Source organism: Aspergillus neoniger (assembly GCF_003184625.1).
Source record: "Aspergillus neoniger CBS 115656 unplaced genomic scaffold BO87scaffold_48, whole genome shotgun sequence".
In the NCBI taxonomy this organism is placed as follows: domain Eukaryota; kingdom Fungi; phylum Ascomycota; class Eurotiomycetes; order Eurotiales; family Aspergillaceae; genus Aspergillus; species Aspergillus neoniger.
This window is the reverse complement of record NW_020291176.1, coordinates 45,400-63,263: the sequence shown is the minus strand read 5'-3', so window position 1 is coordinate 63,263 and position 17,864 is coordinate 45,400. Positions and strand designations below refer to the sequence as shown.

Here is a 17,864-nt window from a genome sequence, read left to right as displayed (position 1 = left end):
TCAAGCTGCATACCAACCACTCTAGTGAAAGCAGCTATGCATCTTACAATAATGCCGACTTAAAGCCCAACATTCCTCGAATAGAAACATAAATAAACGCTTCTTTCTTTTTTCCTAGCACTCTACATAGTATACTGCTCCCCCATAAAACTCTATTTTCCTCAGGCACAAAACAACGGGTCTACACGCCAAGACAAGCCCCTCACCTAGTTCCGCACTTTTGTCATAAGTGCGGAATATCGCAATACTGTTGCATAATCACCTGAAAATGGCCTCATCGCTGGTAACAATGAGTGGATAAGACCCGACGCTCTTTGTGGCACAGTCCAAGACTTGATTGGTAAGACATTAGACAGACGTATTGGGGGTCTTTCTGGTCATAGTTGATTGGTATATGTTGTCGCCGCTATCCGATGGCGGAACTTGGTAGTACTGTCGGATATGGACTCGGATAGCAGCTGATTTTCTTACCATCATTCTGCTTGAGAATACTACTGCATTTACTATCAGACAACATCTAGAGTGTTAGAGGATTATCGACCGTACGCTGCAGATTGGGTTAAAGGCAGGTTAAAGCAGCAGTTGATCCGATTACTGTCTTGAATCAGTCTTTCACACGCGGAGCAGGCACATCTCATTTGTGTACCTCCGACGACGCCTGAGCTCAAATGACGGATCAATTTGCATATTCGTATCCCTCGCCGTTAGAGGGATATGAGAACCTAGAACCGCTATCTGAGTAAGTAAGGTGAAATACCGATTCAGATAGATGAATGAATGATATATTGTTTTACGCGTTGAGCCTAACCCGTGTCATGGTACAGAGAGAGAAACGAGGATGGAAAGTCCTTAAGGAACCCCCAGCATGGGATTCTGAGTAAGGCATACGAGGAGTTCCCGGACCCTCTCACCAAGGGTCGTCGCGGGGGCTTCGATATTCATATCTATCACTTCCAGGTTGGTGGATACTTGTGTACTGGGCGTCATAGTTTCCTGGCTGACTTTGCATCATAAAAGAACAATCCAGATCAGGTCACTTTTGCGAGAGCCCTGTGGGAGAGGATCAGGCGTGAATGTGAGTATTATCCCCTTTCCAAAATAGCGGTTTAATACTCGTGTAGTAACACTACTGACTTGAGTAGTTCCCGAGTTACGAATCTATCAGTTCTTCGACAGGCCGATAGGGCCTCATCCAGTGGCCATGTTCGAAGTCAACCTTTTCACTCCTGCACAATTTGGTGCCTTTGTGCCCTGGCTTGTTGTCAATCGGGGACCATTGAGTGCACTGATCCATCCGAATACGGTGGAGACCGAGGAAGAGCGTAATCACACCCAACGTGCTACTTGGCTGGGTGAAAGGATACCTCTCGACTTACGGTTATTCAAGCTGATGAAGGAGGCGCAGAAGAGAAAGGAGCTTGAGGCGGAGAAGAAGGCGGCGGCAGGGGAGAAGTTATGATTTTGGTTCCTTGTTGATCCGTGCTCACTTCGGGATGGTGTTGGCTTCTATGTAGTCAGTCGTATTGTCTTGGTTGACTCCGACAGTTTGAACCCGGAATGGACGCTAAGAAGGCTTGTCTGTTTATGATATCCAATAAAATGTTAGCATATGAGCGTTCTCTAGACCTGAGCGAGTGAGGGGTATTCATAAGGCTAACAAAACATTTGCATGAACTATGCGCCGTTCCATGCATGATGCACCCAAATAACCCCCCTCGGTGAGGTGGTATATGTCTGTATGTTTTGAGAAGCAAGGAATTTGGCATGGGTTGAAAAGCGCATACTTGACTGGTTACAGACAGCATCACGGGACCTGGCCGGAGCAGAGTGTGACCAGACGATCACGTTCATCTATGATCCCAAACAAGGGCCCATCAGATGCACCACTCCAGATCATGCTTATCGCAAAACAACTCATTCGCAACCAATATCGCTGCAGAATGCTTCGGACCCTGGGACTACCCCTGCAATGAAGATCGCAGGTGGGCGAGGAGACGGCCACATCTGTTTCTGCAGCCAGTACTTGACACGGGGCTAAGGAAAAAGCAATGATTTGCCTTCTTCTGGCTCATCACCTGCCACAATCCCCGGACTAGCCTTACCAGTGAGGGTGGAACAGAGTCCATGCCCAGCAATGACCCTCAACATGGAAGTGTCAGAAGGTCAGATAGACATTGGCTTGCAGGCTGTACCACACCGTGTGGCAGGTCCCATATTTTCGACACCTGATATGCACCTCTGCAATATAACATTGCTAATACGCTGCTGGCTACAGTTCGGGACAACCCTGCTGTGCGATATCTGCACTTGCGCCTTCTATAGTGGAAACAGCTCTCTCTACATTAAGTTACACTTCTTGACAGAGAAATCAATGACGGTTGACCAGTCAACATGTGGACTTTTCTAGTGCAGTTCTTCTCCACTGTGCTGCAGTTACGCCTGTCAATGACCAAGCCCAACGAGACAATCGTGGCCTATAATCTGACATCAACCGCTTTACCATGCTATGTAATGGACTATGGTAAGCAAGTTCTAGGATATCTACTAACGCCACTGTTCTAAGTCATATCCAGCACCGCTCGTCTGGCTATATAGCAAGGAAACATACATGCCTTCGGATATCGGACAACAGCTTGTACACACGACACCAATGGTGAATTATACTGCAATTAAAGGAGCACCATCACCGTTAACACTCAATAAACTCGCGGGACTCAACAAGTTGGGAAACACCAGCGTCTACCTAACCTCAATAGAGGGCATCGATGCTACTCCAGAGCCAGCATGGTTTCGTGGAGTGAGGCCAGATACAAATGGAAAGACGAATGGAGCTGTCTCATCGACAATAATCACTCGTGATCATGGAAATGGGACAGTAGATGCGTTCTACTTCTACTTCTATGCGTAAGTGATCCGTAGTACTGAGAGTGAGCTACAACCCATGCTGAAATTATGAAAGGTACAATATGGGAAACACAGTATTGGGAATGCAGTTTGGAGACCACGTCGGTGACTGGTGCGCAACACCTCTATCTCTCTACATCAATTCCCAACTGATATCCCTAGGGAGCACAACATGATTCGCTTTGATAACGGACTCCCACAAGCAATCTGGTACAGCCAACATGCCGGAGGCGAAGCCTTCACCTACGACGCAACCGAGAAGCAGGGCAAAAGACCGATCGCATACTCCGCTAATGGCTCTCATGCCGTATACGCAGTACCTGGGTACGTATGAACTGCCCCTAGAGAGCATTATAATATCGGCTTTCCCCAGAAAACAACTATAGCTAAAACAACATTTGATAACCTAATGGAATACATAGCACCCACGACCACGCCATCCCACACCTCAACCTCCCCTTCGGCTTCGTAATGGACTACACAGACAGAGGAACCCTATGGGATCCCATCGCAAACGCATACGCATATAGCTTCGACGCAGCCAGCCAGACATTCCAGCCCTACGACCGCAGATATCCAGTCAACTGGCTAGAGTTCAATGGGCAGTGGGGAGACGACGCATTGCCGGGGGGACCGGAGCTCTTTGGACAAGCGAAATACAGTGCGGGCCCGAACGGGCCTAAATTCAAACACCTTGTCAGGTCGACTGTTTGTCCGGATAGTCCTTGCGTCGTGCTGCCTTTTCGTATTTGGGATGATGAGGATGGTGAGATGATGTAGAGAGGGTGCTAGTTTTTTCTGTTTATACATACCGTTTTTGTTGATTGGATACAGTGCAGGGTAGAATGGCATAAACCGTTGAGAACGGGGAGGGGGACGATCAGAGGACAGAGAGAGGGGAGTGGATATATGTGGAGATCGGAATACAGGACGGAGTACTTTGTAAGACAGGGTATACACCACTGTGTGGGATTGTGGATTAGATTGTTATGTGTGTGTGCGTGGGTGTGTGTTTTCAAGTCAGCCTCTTGGGAGATTGATCATCTGATGTTCTGATTACGGCTGCTTTCTGCTGCATTTAGTCCAGATTCACATTCCCACTGCAGGGCAAGAGGGAGGAGTACTGACTAGATAGAACGCAAATTAGGGACTCACATCAACTAGTCTGTATTACAGAAGCTTATGGTAGAATGGCCTAGGTATGTTCTTCCATCAGGTATTTACTGTAGGCCATGCTTACTTCCTAGTTCTTGAGTTTGGCTGTTCCTGATAGGGAGTGGTCCGACAGTAACCTCTAATAACTCAGGGGCTGACCGGCACGAGCAGGCGGATGAGCACGGAAACATGGGCAAATTTGGGAGGGTGTAAGCTGATTGCTCATTGCTGGGCTGCCAGTGATCGTTTAATAACAGTATTATTATTACCCGACCACGTAAGGTTTTCCGACTATACTGGATTGGGGGGTTGCCTCCCCGCACTAAGAAAAGGGGCGGTTTTGTGTGTGTCTGTCTTGTCTGTTTTGCTGTTTTGCTGTCTAGAGGTATCGGGAAGAACCGAAATGCCGAACTGTTCCTGTCGCCCCTATTTTGATAGGATACTTACTATATCTCTGTGTGAGTGATTATCTGTTGTATTTTAAAGCAGTCGGACAAAGTCTGATCGGCATGCTGGGACAGGAGATATGATCGAAGAGTGACGACAGTAGGAATGGATGCATGCCATATGCAACCAGAATCTGGTGGTGGACTCAAGGGATGGGATGACAGTCGATAGCACGGAGTACCCACGTGTGGATGGAGTTTTGATCACCGCCTGATCCAGCATGAGGATGTATCCAATCCGTGTCTATCGGCTAGACACTACTGAATTGGTTCCGGTCTAACTTCTAGACCACCGAGTAGTTATCTAACTACCCCAATTCTGGCCGACTCCGTTAAGGAAGTAGGAGTTAGTTACTGCACGAGCGTTGAGATATGGGTGTTTGGGAAGATCATTCATTATTCAGGCAGTTGTGGCTCCCTCCATCTGGACGTTCTCCGTCGGTACAGTGGATTTGATCGGCCTTTTTCTTTCCAGACTGCCCTTGGTATTTTCCGTAAGGTGTTAGCATTCCAACTGAAACAAAGCAGAGAAGAGATATGATGCAGATATCATTCCAAATAAGCTGACCTCGCCCCCCTCCCCTATGACCCCCCCCCCCCCCCCCGGGGTTATACCAACGCACACGGTGTCGTACTGCATTGGAGAGACGTGGACTGAAATCGCTAAACGGGCTGCCCCTCCAGTGTGCGAGCCAAAGTTTCCAGCTTAGCCGTCCGGCCCTAGACCAAGTCGGGAGTTAGAAGCAACCTAAGTAGCAACCTAATACATTCGGAAAGCGTGCTGAGTGGGGGAGAATGGGAAAGGTCGAGCTCCCCTGCTGGCTGCCGTTTTGCCCCTGAATTTCATCCAGCTCCAAAAAAGCTTCCCGAGCTGCTTCTCCGCCTGAACGAGACGACGAGGTGCAGCGACAAAAGAAATTATAGAAGAAAAAAAAAAAGAAATAAGGAAAAACAACATTCGCCTCAAAAAAGAAAAGCATAAAAAATTAAAAAAAAAAGACAACAACAACAACAACCACAAAAGGGTATCGGAGAACTCAGCAAGCTCTTGAGACTCCCAACAAACAGTGACAGGAAAGTGAGAGGTCGAGTCAATTGGGACAGGAAAGCATTGCCTGTTCTCCGTTCTCACTGGTCGATCATCATCTGCCCTCCAGCGCCGTCATCCTTTTTGTGCCGTTTCTTTCTGTTCCCACCCTCTTCATCCTTCTCTTCTTCTGATATTATTTGATCTTATCGCAATTGTATGCGCCATCTTAGTCGGACTCTGTGAGCAGGCTTCTCCTCAACTCTCCCTGGTAGGATCGTGAGTCAAAAAGGACAGACAGACTTAAAACCCCGTTTGTTCTTTCCATTAAAGCCCCGCTGCTTCTCTACAGGCGACGTGGGTTAAGATCGACAATCGCTTGCTGGGCTTGTGCATGTCGATTCTGTGATTACTGAAAAGCCGTGTCGTTTTTAATTGCATCTTTGGTCACCGACACTCTAACTTTGGTCGAGTATTTATTCTCTTGCTTGATCGAGGATCGATTCACTCATCGAGGCAGTTGTGCTACAACTGGACAAAAAGGAGGAGGAACACGCGACTGGTTCCAGAATAAGCGTGTAAATTCGGTACGTTAATCATACAACCCGAAATAATATTATGATCTTTCAACAATCCCGCAAGACCGCACAATCATTAGCTCAGTCTTGATGGAGTCAAGTTCCGATTGTTGTTTCTGAGCTGGGACTGACTTCGTTTGTCTTTCGGGCTAGGGTGATTTAAATCAATTGAACCAGCTCTGGGCCTTCCTATTCAAGATCGAACCCAAGAAGAACCCGGGTACACTAAACTAACTGATCCTCTGGGACGAAAAAGAAGAGTTGCGTCTATATCTGAGACACGATTCATTCCCTGCGTCCCCACTTTTCTTTGGCAAATCCACCCAATTTGTGTTACAGCCAGTGAGTGATAAGGGTAGGGAAGAGCCCGCCCATAATAAAAACCAATGGCAACCGCTTCACCAGCACCCCGGACCCCGGGTCGGACTCAGCCTTCCGCAGAAGTCCCTCCTGTCGTCACGGACACCAAAGACCAACGCCGAACATCTTCTTTGGGTTTTCTTCGTCGCTCCAAGTCTATTGAAATTCTAGGCGAAAGACGCTCGTCCGGAAGCAAGAACGGAAAGAAGATGCCGAAGGCTCAGACGGCGGAAGAAGAAGCTCGCCGCCAGCGCGAGTCAATTATGTATCAACAACCCCCGCGTCTACCTGATCTCTCGCCGGCTCCAGTTCTTGAGACCTTTGGTGGCGATGAGCGCCGAGACACTGTTGCTGCACTTGCAAGCCAGCCCGACTCATCTCAGCAGCAAGCTGTGCCCCGCAGTACGATAAGCACGCCAGTTGCCCCGGAACCGAGCGACGCCTACGCACGAGCAGAGAGCATGACACACCGTGGACGCTATAGCTACGCAAGCAGTGCTGTCAGTACCGTCAACAATCCGCGTCGGCTGCGTCGGCGCAAGGATCCCACCCCGTACAAGTAAGTCGCATTGTTTACAGTCAATCGCTCGGTGGGGTCAAATTCTCATGTGCTCCTAGTGTCCTTGTTGTCGGCGCAAGTAACTCGGGCAAGACCTCGTTTCTCAATTTCCTCAAGAAGTCCTTGGAATTGCCGCCGCATAAGCACCCCTCCCGTTTGCCAGAGGAAATCGCATACCAAGCTCGCCAATCCCCCGCCAATGAGGGCTACGTTTCCCACTATCTGGAGACAGAGATCGACGGCGAACGAGTCGGTCTGACCCTCTGGGACTCTCAAGGCCTGGAGAAGAACATCGTTGACATCCAGCTACGAGGGGTGACTGGGTTCCTGGAAAGTAAGTTCGAGGAAACGCTAAGTGAGGAAATGAAGGTTGTTCGGTCACCTGGAGCTCGCGACACCCATATCCATTGCACCTTCTTGATCCTGGATCCAGTCCGCTTGGACCAGAATATAGCGGCTGCAGAGCGGGCTGCGCAGGGAACCCCCAGGGCAACCGATACACCTGTCATTGGTGTTCTTGACGAGCGTCTTGATGTTCAGGTCCTGCGAACCATAGTGGGCAAGACCACAGTTGTTCCGGTTATCAGCAAGGCCGATACGATCACCACAGCCCACATGGCGTACCTCAGGAAGGCTGTCTGGGATAGCTTGAAGAAAGCCAATATTGACCCGCTGGAGATCCTTTCTTTGGACGACCAGGAAGAGTACACATCTTCTGAGAGCGATGATGAGGACGAGGAGGCGCAAGGTCAAGATACCGAACAGGATGCGGAGGCCAGCGCTGCGAATGAGGAAGGTGCAGAGGCCCGGTCTCCACGTTCGCCCTCCCAGCGCAGCCAGGACACGCGCAAGTCTTCCGGTTCCCAAGCCGTCGTTCAGCATATTCCTTTTACCATCTTGTCTCCCGATCCACATTCACTTAGGGCTGGCGATGAGCCTGTTGGGCGCAAGTTTGCCTGGGGGTTCGCTGACCCGTACAACGCCGAGCACTGTGATTTCCTCAAACTGAAGGAGGCCGTATTCAACGAATGGCGCTCTGACCTCCGCGAAGCGAGCCGTGTGGTCTGGTATGAGAGGTGGAGAACCAGCCGCTTGAACCGTAATGTTGCTGTGGCCAGCGCTGCACCCCAGAAGAAGCTGTATGCGGGGAGAACTGGACCGGATGTGCGCCGGTTCCGCTAATGACTTGCAGCCGGTCATCATTCAATACCCCTTCAGCATAGCATATCTTGTTTCTGCGAACCTTCTCTTCTTTCTGTTCGTGTGGACTAATTTCGACCCTTCTTGTTACCTGCTGCTCGCGGTCGCGGCCGTGTACCGTCCTGGACCCGGAGGGATACTGTGTAGTTTTTGACTAATGACGTTAATGCCGACTTGTCTCATTGACTGCCCAAGCCCTCTTGCGGAGAAATGTTGGGAACCTTGGCCAAAAGTGCCATTAATATGGAAAGAAAAGATACCCCTTATCTGCCTTGAATGGGGCCCGGAACTCATGAGCGAAGCGTCTCAGCATGTTGTGTTTTACTTCTTCCGAAGTCGCCTGACTTGGACATTGTATTTTCTGTTTCCCATTTGCCTTCGAGCATAGTTGAGAGAGACACCCGATTTCCTATGTATTTGCGCAATTGTACCGAATTGAGTGACTTTTTTCCCTTCTTTTTGATGAACTATCGCGAGATTATGCTTCCATTTCTACGTGCCTGTGATATCAAACTTGGTGTTCTAGTGCCTCCACATCTGCACAAGCCCGATCTTGTGTGCCCAACACAGCATCTGGCTGAGTTGGTCAAGTTACTCTTTTTCTTTTATGCCTCCTATCCCGCGCTTTAACCTTCTGACCGTTGTTAAATCTTATCTTCCATCTTCATGTATTCTCCCATATTCTCTTCGGCCATTTGCCATGATCAAAAAGAGCCACTATTCAGCCTTTGATATCCTTCGGTCCTTGTCGCTGGGCCATGCTTCGTGTCCCGGACATCCTATTTTGGTCCATTGGCCAGGAACCCCGGCTGATGCTGTTGTAGAGGTTGAAAGAGCTCTTATTTGTCAACGGCGTCGCCGCTTGCCTTATGCACTGTTCAGCTTTATCTGTATGAACTGTTCTGTCGATCAATCATCTACCTATGAAGGAAGAACAGATCATCCACTCCCAGCTTAGTCGGAGCCCTGAAGGCCAGTCCTTCCGTATTCAGGAAGCATCAAAAAAATTGATTGCCTGATTTTCCGATGGTCAGTCATCTGAATGAATCACCAGTAGATTTAGAACCGGTGGACAGCGCCGGCCAGCTAATTCAGCGCCATGCCAGGATGCTGCACCTTGGAAGACTTTCCTGCAGGCTAAAGATGGCGGGATCGGCCAAGCTGAGTACGAGACGACCAATGACGCTTCGTTGCGCGAGGGGTTCGTCCAGCTGCCGGCGGAGAGTATACGAGCGCTAGAGCGACGTAAAGAGGGGCGGTTTGACTCACGGTCTGGCCGGCAGGAATGTGGATTCTGGACCCCAAGCTTTCTCGGCCGTCATTCGTGAGACCAGTGGATATCTGTCGCACATTAATATCGCGCCCAGTGGGCCGGCGTTGCGCTCGCAAGGCTGCAGAGGACTAATACTGTACAGTGCACTTACACAGAACAGTGTGCGGCTCCTTCCAGAGGGCGTTGGTTGCCTCGAATGAAGGATTGGAATGGGAAAGTACAGTAGCGAATCTTTCAGTTGAGGATTGATTCACTGATGCCCCGGCACACCAATGACAAAGCTCCGTGTCCTTATCCTGCAGTCCCACTACACATAAACTGCTTGCTTGAAACCCCGACTGGGCCAATTTCCCCAGCTGAACTCTACGTGATCCCGCCGATGATCAGTTGCTGTGTCTCCCTCCCACCACACAACCACCATCTGCTGCTCTTGGCCGCTTCCTCCCACAAGCAGTGCCACTCTTTCTTCTTCATTTCTTCTTCCTCTTCCTCTCTTCCTTCTACCAGTCCTCTCTTCCTTCTTTCTTGCGCCCTTCTTTTCCGTCTCCATTCACGCTTATCAAGCTAACCTACGCTCTCAACGGTAACCTGAGAACTGTGTCCTCCGTGCAAAGCTAGTTCCTAGTCTGCACCATATCTTGGCTCCTCTTGTGTGGGCGATCGGCTGTCACACTTGTCGCACTTCACCTACCCGTGGTGGTTCATTCCCCAGCCTTGATCCATGTCGCTCCAGGTGGACGACCCATGGTCGCGAGGCCGTTCCAAGTCCCCAAGCGGCCGTATCCGCGAGCGTTCCAAGTCTCGCGATTATCGCGATCCGTCCGCCGGTGATCCCCGCAGTTATTACACCTCTGACCTCAATGATGGAAAGCTCCGTGCTCGATCACGCAGCAGAGGTGTAAGCCCTGGTGGCGCTCATCGGACTAGCTCGCGGTATGGCGCTACTGGTCCCGATTTCCAGTCTGATGGACGGGAAGCCTATCTGCGACCCGAACTCGGCCGCGATCATTATTATCAATCCGATTCGGGAGAAAGCAAAGGGGCAAGGCGTGACGCCGGGCCGCGCAATTCACGCCATCGTCTATCTGTTCACTATGAAAGTGAGTCTTCGCTCGACTCGCTGAGTTCGGACGATGATGATGCGCTTGCATACGGTGATCTTCCCGGGAGCCGCGACAACAAAACATACGGAATCTCAGGTCTCAAGCGTTATATGCCTAAGCTTGGTTCTGCACGTCGCAAGGATCCTGCTATGATGTCCGGGGCTCTTAATAACGATGCAGCCCACGGCAGCAGGCCGTCGCACTCTCACACCCCTTCGAGAGAAGAAATCAGAGGTAATTTCGCCAGTCCCGAGCCTTCCCCCTACGGTGGCTATCCTGCATCATCCACAGCTCAGGCCAACTGGGCACCGGTCCCAGAGTGTGAGCGACCGGGCTTCGTGCCGCCAACTTCTCAGGCGCAAGCTCCATCCATGCCCGGGGCATTTCCGTATCCTGCAACCACTGAGCCCTCTGTACCTGCTACAACAGCAGCCGCCACTACTTCCTCCGTACGCTACGTGACTCCACAGGGCTTGCAGGAGACTTATTCATCGTTTAATGGCCGTCCACTGTCGATGCCTGGGGGCAACGCCTACACTCATGCGGCTTCGGCACATCAGCGCACTGCTTCGACTGACACGACTGTCAAGACACCCTACGCTGCCCCACCTCAGTACCAATACGCGCACATAGATCCAAATGTTAAATATGCTTCTAAGAGCGCAGCAGATAGCGCAGCCAAGCCGGTCGCATACTCGACAACACCCCAATTCTCCACCAAAACTGGAGCTACTGCAGCCAAACAGTCACAGGTTGCCGATGTCAAATATTCTGCTAACCCTCAATTCTCTAAGGTGCCTACCACCAGCTCGGGCAATAGGATGGAGTACGTCGAAATAGCGCCTCGTACCACCACGCGTCCTCACAGCCGCTCCGTATCTTCTGTCAATAACCTCGCGGTCGAGGGCCCCGACCCGACCGGCAGGCCTGTCAGTCCAATGCTGGAACCATACAAAGGCACGTATCAGAGCATATCACCTATGCCATCACCGATCGTCATTGCCCCCAGGCTGGACGGCGACATTTCCGATATGGAGCCTCTTGAGTATGATTCGGATGAAGAACTCAGGGTACATAGACGGAAGAGATCCAAAGATGATCGGGAGCGTACGACATTGACAGTCGAACGCCCAAAGCGGGAGAGCAGCCGAAAGAGGGAGAGCAGCCGCGTGCGGTACGAACACCGTGCTTCTGGGGAACTTGAGAATGTCGTGGTGAGAACCCCCAGTCGCAGCCAGAAACGCGTGTCTTTCTATGATGCGGGTCCGGATGCCGCTGCGCTTCACGATGCCCTGGAACGGCCACGGCATCCCGATAGAAAGGCCCTGATCCGCATACTGCCGCGTTTGAGCGCAGATGAAATCATGGAACTCCGCGACGAGTTCAAAAGACATAACAAACTGCATGGGAAGGGAATCAACATCGCCAAGCTCATTAAACTTAGGGTTGGAGTCGACGCCTTTGGCAAGGCGTGCCACGCCACCGCTCTTGGTCGATGGGAATCCGAAGGCTTCTGGGCGAATTGCTTTTACCAGCTGGGCAACTCTAGGCGTGAACTCCTCATCGAATGTCTGTTTGGTCGCACTAACCGAGAGATCCGCGAGATCAAGAAGGGCTTCTCAGATTCACGATATAAAGACAGTCTGGAGAGGTGTATGAAGGCCGAGTTAAAAGGAGACAAATTCCGCACGGCGGTGCTCCTTGTCCTGGAAGAGAGCCGACAGAGCGAGCGTGACCCAATTGATATGCGTCTGGTGGATGAAGACGTGCACAACTTGTATGCCGCACTAATGACACAACATGGGGGAGAAACGCCCATGATCTACATCATTGTGCGGCGGAGTGATTCGCATTTGCGAGAGGTCCTCCGTGCGTATGAAAAGAGATACGGCCACAATTTTGCCAAAGCCATGATTAGCAAGTCCCGAAACCTGGTGGTATGTTTCCGAAGGAGTTATCATTTTCGAACATTGTCAATGGACTAACTGAGATTAGGGAGAGACTCTTGCGCATATTCTCAATGGAGCCATCAACCGGCCGATGCGCGATGCTCAGCTCCTCCACCAAGCCCTTCGCGAGTCCCGCCCGGGGAAGGACCGGTCAGACCTACTGATCTCGCGCCTGGTCCGGCTGCACTGGGAACCGCGGCACCTGGAGCGCGTGAAGGATGACTTCAAGCAGCGATACGGGCAGCGCCTGGAATTGGCCATCAAGGAAGAGGTGTTGACCAGCAGCGGTGAGAGCGACTGGGCGGAGTTTTGTATCGAGTTGGCGCGCAGTTCGAAAGTCTTGGCTACTCGGGATTACTAGATCTCTCTCACATTCACTCACTCACCACTCACAGAGAGGAAAGAGAGGGGGTGTCAACGCCATTTGAAATTCAAGATGGCTAGAGGAACAGTATGATGATATTTTGGCATGAGTGTTTCAACTGATGATAACGACCATGATGATCAAGATAATGATGACGATGCAAATGATAACGATGCGGTGAATGTCCATTCGGGAGGTATTGGAGGCTAGAATGTTTACCATCAAGTATCAAGAAAATCACAATACCTACTACTCTTCTTGAAATGGGGGTGTGAGGCGAGAGATGCGGCTGGACTGAAAGATTAGCGAATCCACCGTGGGTTTGGGGCCCAAACTGACTAGTGACCCCCTAACCACCGGCTAGAGAGTCTAGCAGCATCTCCAGAGTCCCTCAACAGGGTCAGATTTTGGTTAGCCCCGACACATCAGGAGCTGACTCTGAATTTAGGATAGTTAGCCAATGATATTCGATGTTTTCGGAGATCCCTGAGTATTTTTCTAAGACCATCATAAAGTATCTTCCTACTATTTTAGTATTATGTATTGGAATTGAGAGAGTTTTTATTCCTCCTGGATGGATCTGAGATCTAAAGGGGAGAGGCGGGACAGACAAGCCAAGCAGCGGACCCGCCGCGACCGAGCGGGAAGAAGATGAGGAATGAAGAAGACCCTGTCACACCCTCCCTCTCCCAGACCCTTAATGACTCGGAATATAGTCCAACTCCCATTTCTCTCTATCTGCCTAATTATCAACCTACAGAACATGGTCCCATAGTTGACTCCTTACAGGGCAAGCCGGCCTACGTAAGCAGTCCAGCCATGCTATTCTTGTCCACTGCGCCGAGATCAAACCCAAGCCACCGGGCCTCTCTAGTGGTGGGCGCGGCATTGCCAGGCAACATTAGCCCGTCAGTCAGCTCTGCCCTATTGGATCGCCCGTCCCAAGATTGCGTGGGTGCGAACATGTTTAGCGCTCTCTCTCCTGGTTCCATCTTCCCTCTCCTGAGTTTTGACCGAGGGCAAGAGTGGTGGGTGTGTTTGGACGGGTGTTTGGAGACCTATGCCGATCTTCGGGGTGCCCAGTCGAATAACGAGACTATCTATCTGGGCCCGCGGCGTGGGTTGGGACTCTCCAATCCGTATAAGGCGCGTGTATCTGCAAATCAGCCTTTCATGATTTCCTGCGCCATGGCTGATCGGGTTTTCATTTTTCTCTCTTCTCACCTTCCTCCTCCCTTTCCTCTTTCCTTCTCCGCCCCTGGCCTGTCCCTCCTCCGCTCGTTGGGTTTTTGCTTTGCTGGGAGGGTTCATCATCACTCTCCGCCCGAACCATGATTTGGTGTCTGTTCGCCTTGCTCTTTTCGCAATTCACTGTTGCGCAGCGCCACGATGAGGATCTCATGTCCTTTGTGACAGTAAGTTGACCATTTCTTTTTTTTCTCAACGGCTAAGTAATGCATGTGTTGCTCTCGTGCTCATGATGATCGCCTCAGCTCCCCGAAGTTCGGGCCTTGAAATGGGAAATCACTCACCATGACCGGGACCGCGCCGCACCGGGTTACTGGTTTGTTGCTCCCTACGGCATGATCGATCCCGAATCTCCGACTCGTAAGTATCTGCAGTATCAGGTCGGACCCTATATCTATGACCAAGATGGCGTAAGACTCTACCCTCTCCACTGAGTTTTTGAATCGGTTGATTCGTCAACATGACTAACTCAATCGCGGCGATCAGGTTCTCATCTGGGCCGGATCCCCCATGTTCGATAACCGAAACACCTTCGACTTTAAAGCGGTGCACAATATCGACGATAAGCCTCACTTGTCCCTGATCGCGCAACGGTCCTTCGATGAAACTGTCCCCGGAAGCGGTCTTATTTTGAGTCAGCACTATGAGGTGGAGTCCGAGGTCTTCAAGCTTAACGATACCTGGGAATTCAATGTCCACGAGTTTAAAGTCATGGATGGAGGCAAGACAGCCCTGGCCTGTGTCTATCAGTCGAAAATGCTGGACATGGCTGATGTGGGCCGTCCCGGGGAACAGAAGCTTTTCCTGACGGGTGGATTTGCAGAGTTGGATTTGGCTACTGGTGCACCGCTGTTTGAATGGGACTCATCCGATCACCTGGGCTTGCATGAAACCGACCGCTTTCACACCTGGGAGGAGCCTATGGGACAATGGGGATTCGACTCTGTGCATATGAATGCCGTGGATAAGAATGAGGCCGGCGACTACATTATCTCGATGCGCTTCACCGATACCATCTATATGATTTCCGGCGTAGACGGCCGCGTGATGTGGCGACTGGGTGGGCGCGAAACCAATTTCGTCCAGGACTTTGTCTTCTCCAAGCAGCATGATGTCAAATTCGTCTCGTCGAACGGTACACACCATATCATTTCGTTCCTAAATAACGCCTCCGACGAGATTACCACCGACGAGATCATATCCTCAGCCCTATTTGTCGAGCTGGACACGACCGCCAACCCGATGACCGCCCGGTTGATCGCACGCTACAACCGTCCTGACGGCCAGCTCTCCCGACTCCGTGGCAATACCCAGCTCCTCCCCAACGGCAACGTATTCGTTGGTTGGAGCCAGTCAGGCTACCAGAGCGAATTCTCTCCCGAGGGAAAAGTCCTAATGACCGCCCAGTTCGCATCGGACCGCTTCTCGACCTACCGCGCATACAAGTACGAGTTCACCGGCCGGCCTCGCGCGCCGCCCGATCTCGTAGCATCTGTATACGGCACGACCGAAGACGACCTGGCCACGATCTTCCATGTCAGCTGGAACGGTGCGACCGACGTAGCCGCCTGGAACTTCTACGCCCAGGCATATGACGGCGGAGCTCCCGTGCTGATCGGCAACGTCTCCAAGACCGACTTCGAGACTATGTTCGTTGCCCACGGGTTCCTCGACTGGGTATCTGCTGCGGCTGTCGACCACCAAGGCAACGTGATGGGTACCTCGGCCGTGCATCGCACCAAGGTCCCCGATAACTGGGAGGCCGCTGGCTTCGTGGGTTCATCGAAGGCTCCTTCCCCGATCAACCCGTCGAGCATTTACAAGGAGGCCCAGACGGGCGAGGACCACTCGTCCGCCTTGTCAAATGGTGACACCAAGGACCTCCTTGCGGCGCTGTCTCAAGCGTACCAGGTTGTGCGTGGCCTCGGAAACCTTCTCATCTTCATCCTGGTTGTATCGTCCTTCGCGGGAGTTCTTCTGGGCGCATTTTGGGTCCTTCGGAGGAGAAGAATCCAGCGCTCGCAGCCGTATCGGCATGTGCCTTCGGAGGAGAGTTTTCCTATGGAGGAGACGCCACTGAGGAATAATGCTTCTGATTAGAGATTCATGAAGTCAAAGATAAAAGAGACTGTTCATCTTTCTGTATATGTTAGTATAGTTGCATGGTTCTTGTATATAGATATGTACCTTTGCATGTGCCAGTATCCCACTGGCTCTTTGTTTAGTCCAGATTGTATTTGGGGTGAGATGGAAGCATCAGTAGACAGTTTCTAATGGGTAAGCAGAGAGTTTCCCACGCATGTCGATGAAATAAAGGTACTATGCTCTCCTAAGCAGTAATTTAGCCGCGATAATATTCTTTAGTTCGCGAAACGCAATGAGTGAGAGCAATGGCGCGATCGGAGTTCTCGGACTATCTGTTATCTACAGCTTACTTAGTAGTATCTCCCTACATCATTGACTTTGTATCTAGTAGACAATAGAATATGCAATACATCATGCAGCAATAGAAATTAGCGAAGCTAATTTACATTGTAGCTTGAGACATCATTACTAGTGATGGAGTTGCATTAGTAGTAGAATGGTTTCTGTTGATTATAGGATATTTATGTATTAGTCTAGCTCAAGAGAAACCTTAACAGTAGATATCTACTAGCGATTAGCTAGTGTGTCTTTGATTTTACAGTAACTATGCTTTATTTTGGTTCATGTGAGTCCGATCAGCTCTATACATTGTCGGTGGGTCGGGTCTCGCAAAACCATGGGTCGGAGGAGTTTGGCTCTGGTGGAAATGAACAATCAAACTAGCAAACAACCAAGCCCATTGTTGTTCCTGGACTAACCCGTGGTTACTAGACTACTTACTCCCTACCCCTGACCGTAACTATCAATAGTTCATTGTTGACCGAGGTGGGAGCGGTGTCTTGGATTGTTTATTCGTCGACTTGAAGCTGTCTGCGCTTCGTGCAGGTTACTACTGATGTCTTGTCTGTGAGACACATGGTGCAGTATACTACTTAAGCAGTCTCAGTACTCTGCAAGAACATCAGATCGACCGCTGCATTGTCTGGATGGCAGTCAGTCAGTCAGTCCCCTGTGGCAAAGATCGGGCGCAAAGAAAGAACAGTCGAAAATAGAACAGCAGCAAAAAGCAAAGTGGACTGGACTGGATTTATTGTTGCCTGGTACCTGCATTGGCGAGATGACGGATCATTTCTTTCGGTGGAACACGATCTGGGATCTTGAGCAGGGAATAATAATAAACTTACTGATAGTAGAATAGTCCAGATAGTTAGCTGGGAGGAGAGAGAGAGAGAGAGAGAGAGAGAGAGAGAGAGGCACGGCCAGAACTCCGCGTTGGTCAGCCTGCCGCCATCCGATCCCCGGGGAGGTCAAGGCGTCCATCTCCAAATCTCTCGCTCCCTCATCTCCACATCTTCACCAGCCATGGTCGATGCTCACTGGCCGAGCATAGTCACACTGCAGCCATGCGCACCTCTTCCCTGCACCTCTCTCTCTGACTGGTGGACTTCGTGGTTCCTGGACGCAGGGGAATGAGGGGGAAACCCCGAGGTATCGATGTTCTCACATGATGCTATCACAAATGTCGGTCACACTGACGGGCTCCAGTTCATTCTGCTTGTCCACTCGCTGTACTGTAGGTTTTTCGAGTCCACCCCGATGCTGGCCGTTTGGCT

General features: G+C 50.8%; 6 protein-coding genes across 6 annotated transcripts; 5 read left to right on the top strand and 1 right to left on the bottom strand.

Annotated features, from left to right (window-relative positions):
* Positions 1–351: 351 nt before the first annotated feature.
* On the top strand, positions 352–1,571 carry BO87DRAFT_380551 (uncharacterized protein). The gene is made up of 4 exons (XM_025624321.1): positions 352–739; positions 825–957; positions 1,018–1,075; positions 1,143–1,571. Exons 1-4 carry the CDS (start codon positions 669–671, stop codon positions 1,457–1,459), a joined length of 579 nt encoding a protein of 192 aa, XP_025474963.1. The 5' UTR covers positions 352–668; the 3' UTR covers positions 1,460–1,571.
* An 820-nt stretch (positions 1,572–2,391) lies between these two features.
* BO87DRAFT_319648 (vacuolar protein sorting-associated protein 62) lies at positions 2,392–3,684 on the top strand (the record flags this gene model as incomplete). Its single annotated transcript, XM_025619863.1, has 5 exons — positions 2,392–2,521; positions 2,574–2,904; positions 2,960–3,016; positions 3,067–3,228; positions 3,327–3,684. 5 exons carry the CDS (start codon positions 2,392–2,394, stop codon positions 3,682–3,684), a joined length of 1,038 nt encoding a protein of 345 aa, XP_025474962.1.
* Positions 3,685–4,726: 1,042 nt separating this feature from the next.
* On the top strand, positions 4,727–8,383 carry aspE (septin; the record flags this gene model as incomplete). Its single annotated transcript, XM_025625592.1, has 4 exons — positions 4,727–4,745; positions 6,516–7,029; positions 7,089–8,128; positions 8,253–8,383. 4 exons carry the CDS (start codon positions 4,727–4,729, stop codon positions 8,381–8,383), a joined length of 1,704 nt encoding a protein of 567 aa, XP_025474961.1.
* A 567-nt stretch (positions 8,384–8,950) lies between these two features.
* Positions 8,951–10,054, bottom strand: BO87DRAFT_319621 (uncharacterized protein; the record flags this gene model as incomplete). The annotated part of the gene is made up of 4 exons (XM_025619860.1): positions 8,951–9,131; positions 9,346–9,464; positions 9,561–9,693; positions 9,951–10,054. Coding segments are annotated over 4 exons (537 nt in total), but the record flags the coding sequence as incomplete, so codon positions are not given.
* Positions 9,847–13,117, top strand: anxc4 (annexin ANXC4). The gene is made up of 2 exons (XM_025618397.1): positions 9,847–12,542; positions 12,601–13,117. The coding sequence occupies exons 1-2, from the start codon at positions 10,224–10,226 to the stop codon at positions 12,913–12,915; spliced, it is 2,634 nt and encodes an 877-aa protein (XP_025474959.1). The 5' UTR covers positions 9,847–10,223; the 3' UTR covers positions 12,916–13,117.
* A 692-nt stretch (positions 13,118–13,809) lies between these two features.
* Positions 13,810–16,513, top strand: BO87DRAFT_368888 (uncharacterized protein). Its single transcript, XM_025621951.1, has 3 exons — positions 13,810–14,333; positions 14,412–14,576; positions 14,653–16,513. The coding sequence occupies exons 1-3, from the start codon at positions 14,250–14,252 to the stop codon at positions 16,264–16,266; spliced, it is 1,863 nt and encodes a 620-aa protein (XP_025474958.1). The 5' UTR covers positions 13,810–14,249; the 3' UTR covers positions 16,267–16,513.
* The last annotated feature ends 1,351 nt before the right edge of the window (positions 16,514–17,864 follow it).

Coding starts and splice junctions, on each gene's coding strand:
- BO87DRAFT_380551 (XM_025624321.1), top strand. CDS start 669: ATGACGGATCAATTTGCATATTCGTATCCCTCGCCGTTAGAGGGATAT. Junction 740..824: donor AACCTAGAACCGCTATCTGA/GTAAGTAAGGTG, acceptor GTCATGGTACAG/AGAGAGAAACGAGGATGGAA. Junction 1,076..1,142: donor GGAGAGGATCAGGCGTGAAT/GTGAGTATTATC, acceptor TGACTTGAGTAG/TTCCCGAGTTACGAATCTAT.
- anxc4 (XM_025618397.1), top strand. CDS start 10,224: ATGTCGCTCCAGGTGGACGACCCATGGTCGCGAGGCCGTTCCAAGTCC. Junction 12,543..12,600: donor GCAAGTCCCGAAACCTGGTG/GTATGTTTCCGA, acceptor AACTGAGATTAG/GGAGAGACTCTTGCGCATAT.
- BO87DRAFT_368888 (XM_025621951.1), top strand. CDS start 14,250: ATGATTTGGTGTCTGTTCGCCTTGCTCTTTTCGCAATTCACTGTTGCG. Junction 14,334..14,411: donor ATCTCATGTCCTTTGTGACA/GTAAGTTGACCA, acceptor TGATCGCCTCAG/CTCCCCGAAGTTCGGGCCTT. Junction 14,577..14,652: donor ATATCTATGACCAAGATGGC/GTAAGACTCTAC, acceptor CGCGGCGATCAG/GTTCTCATCTGGGCCGGATC.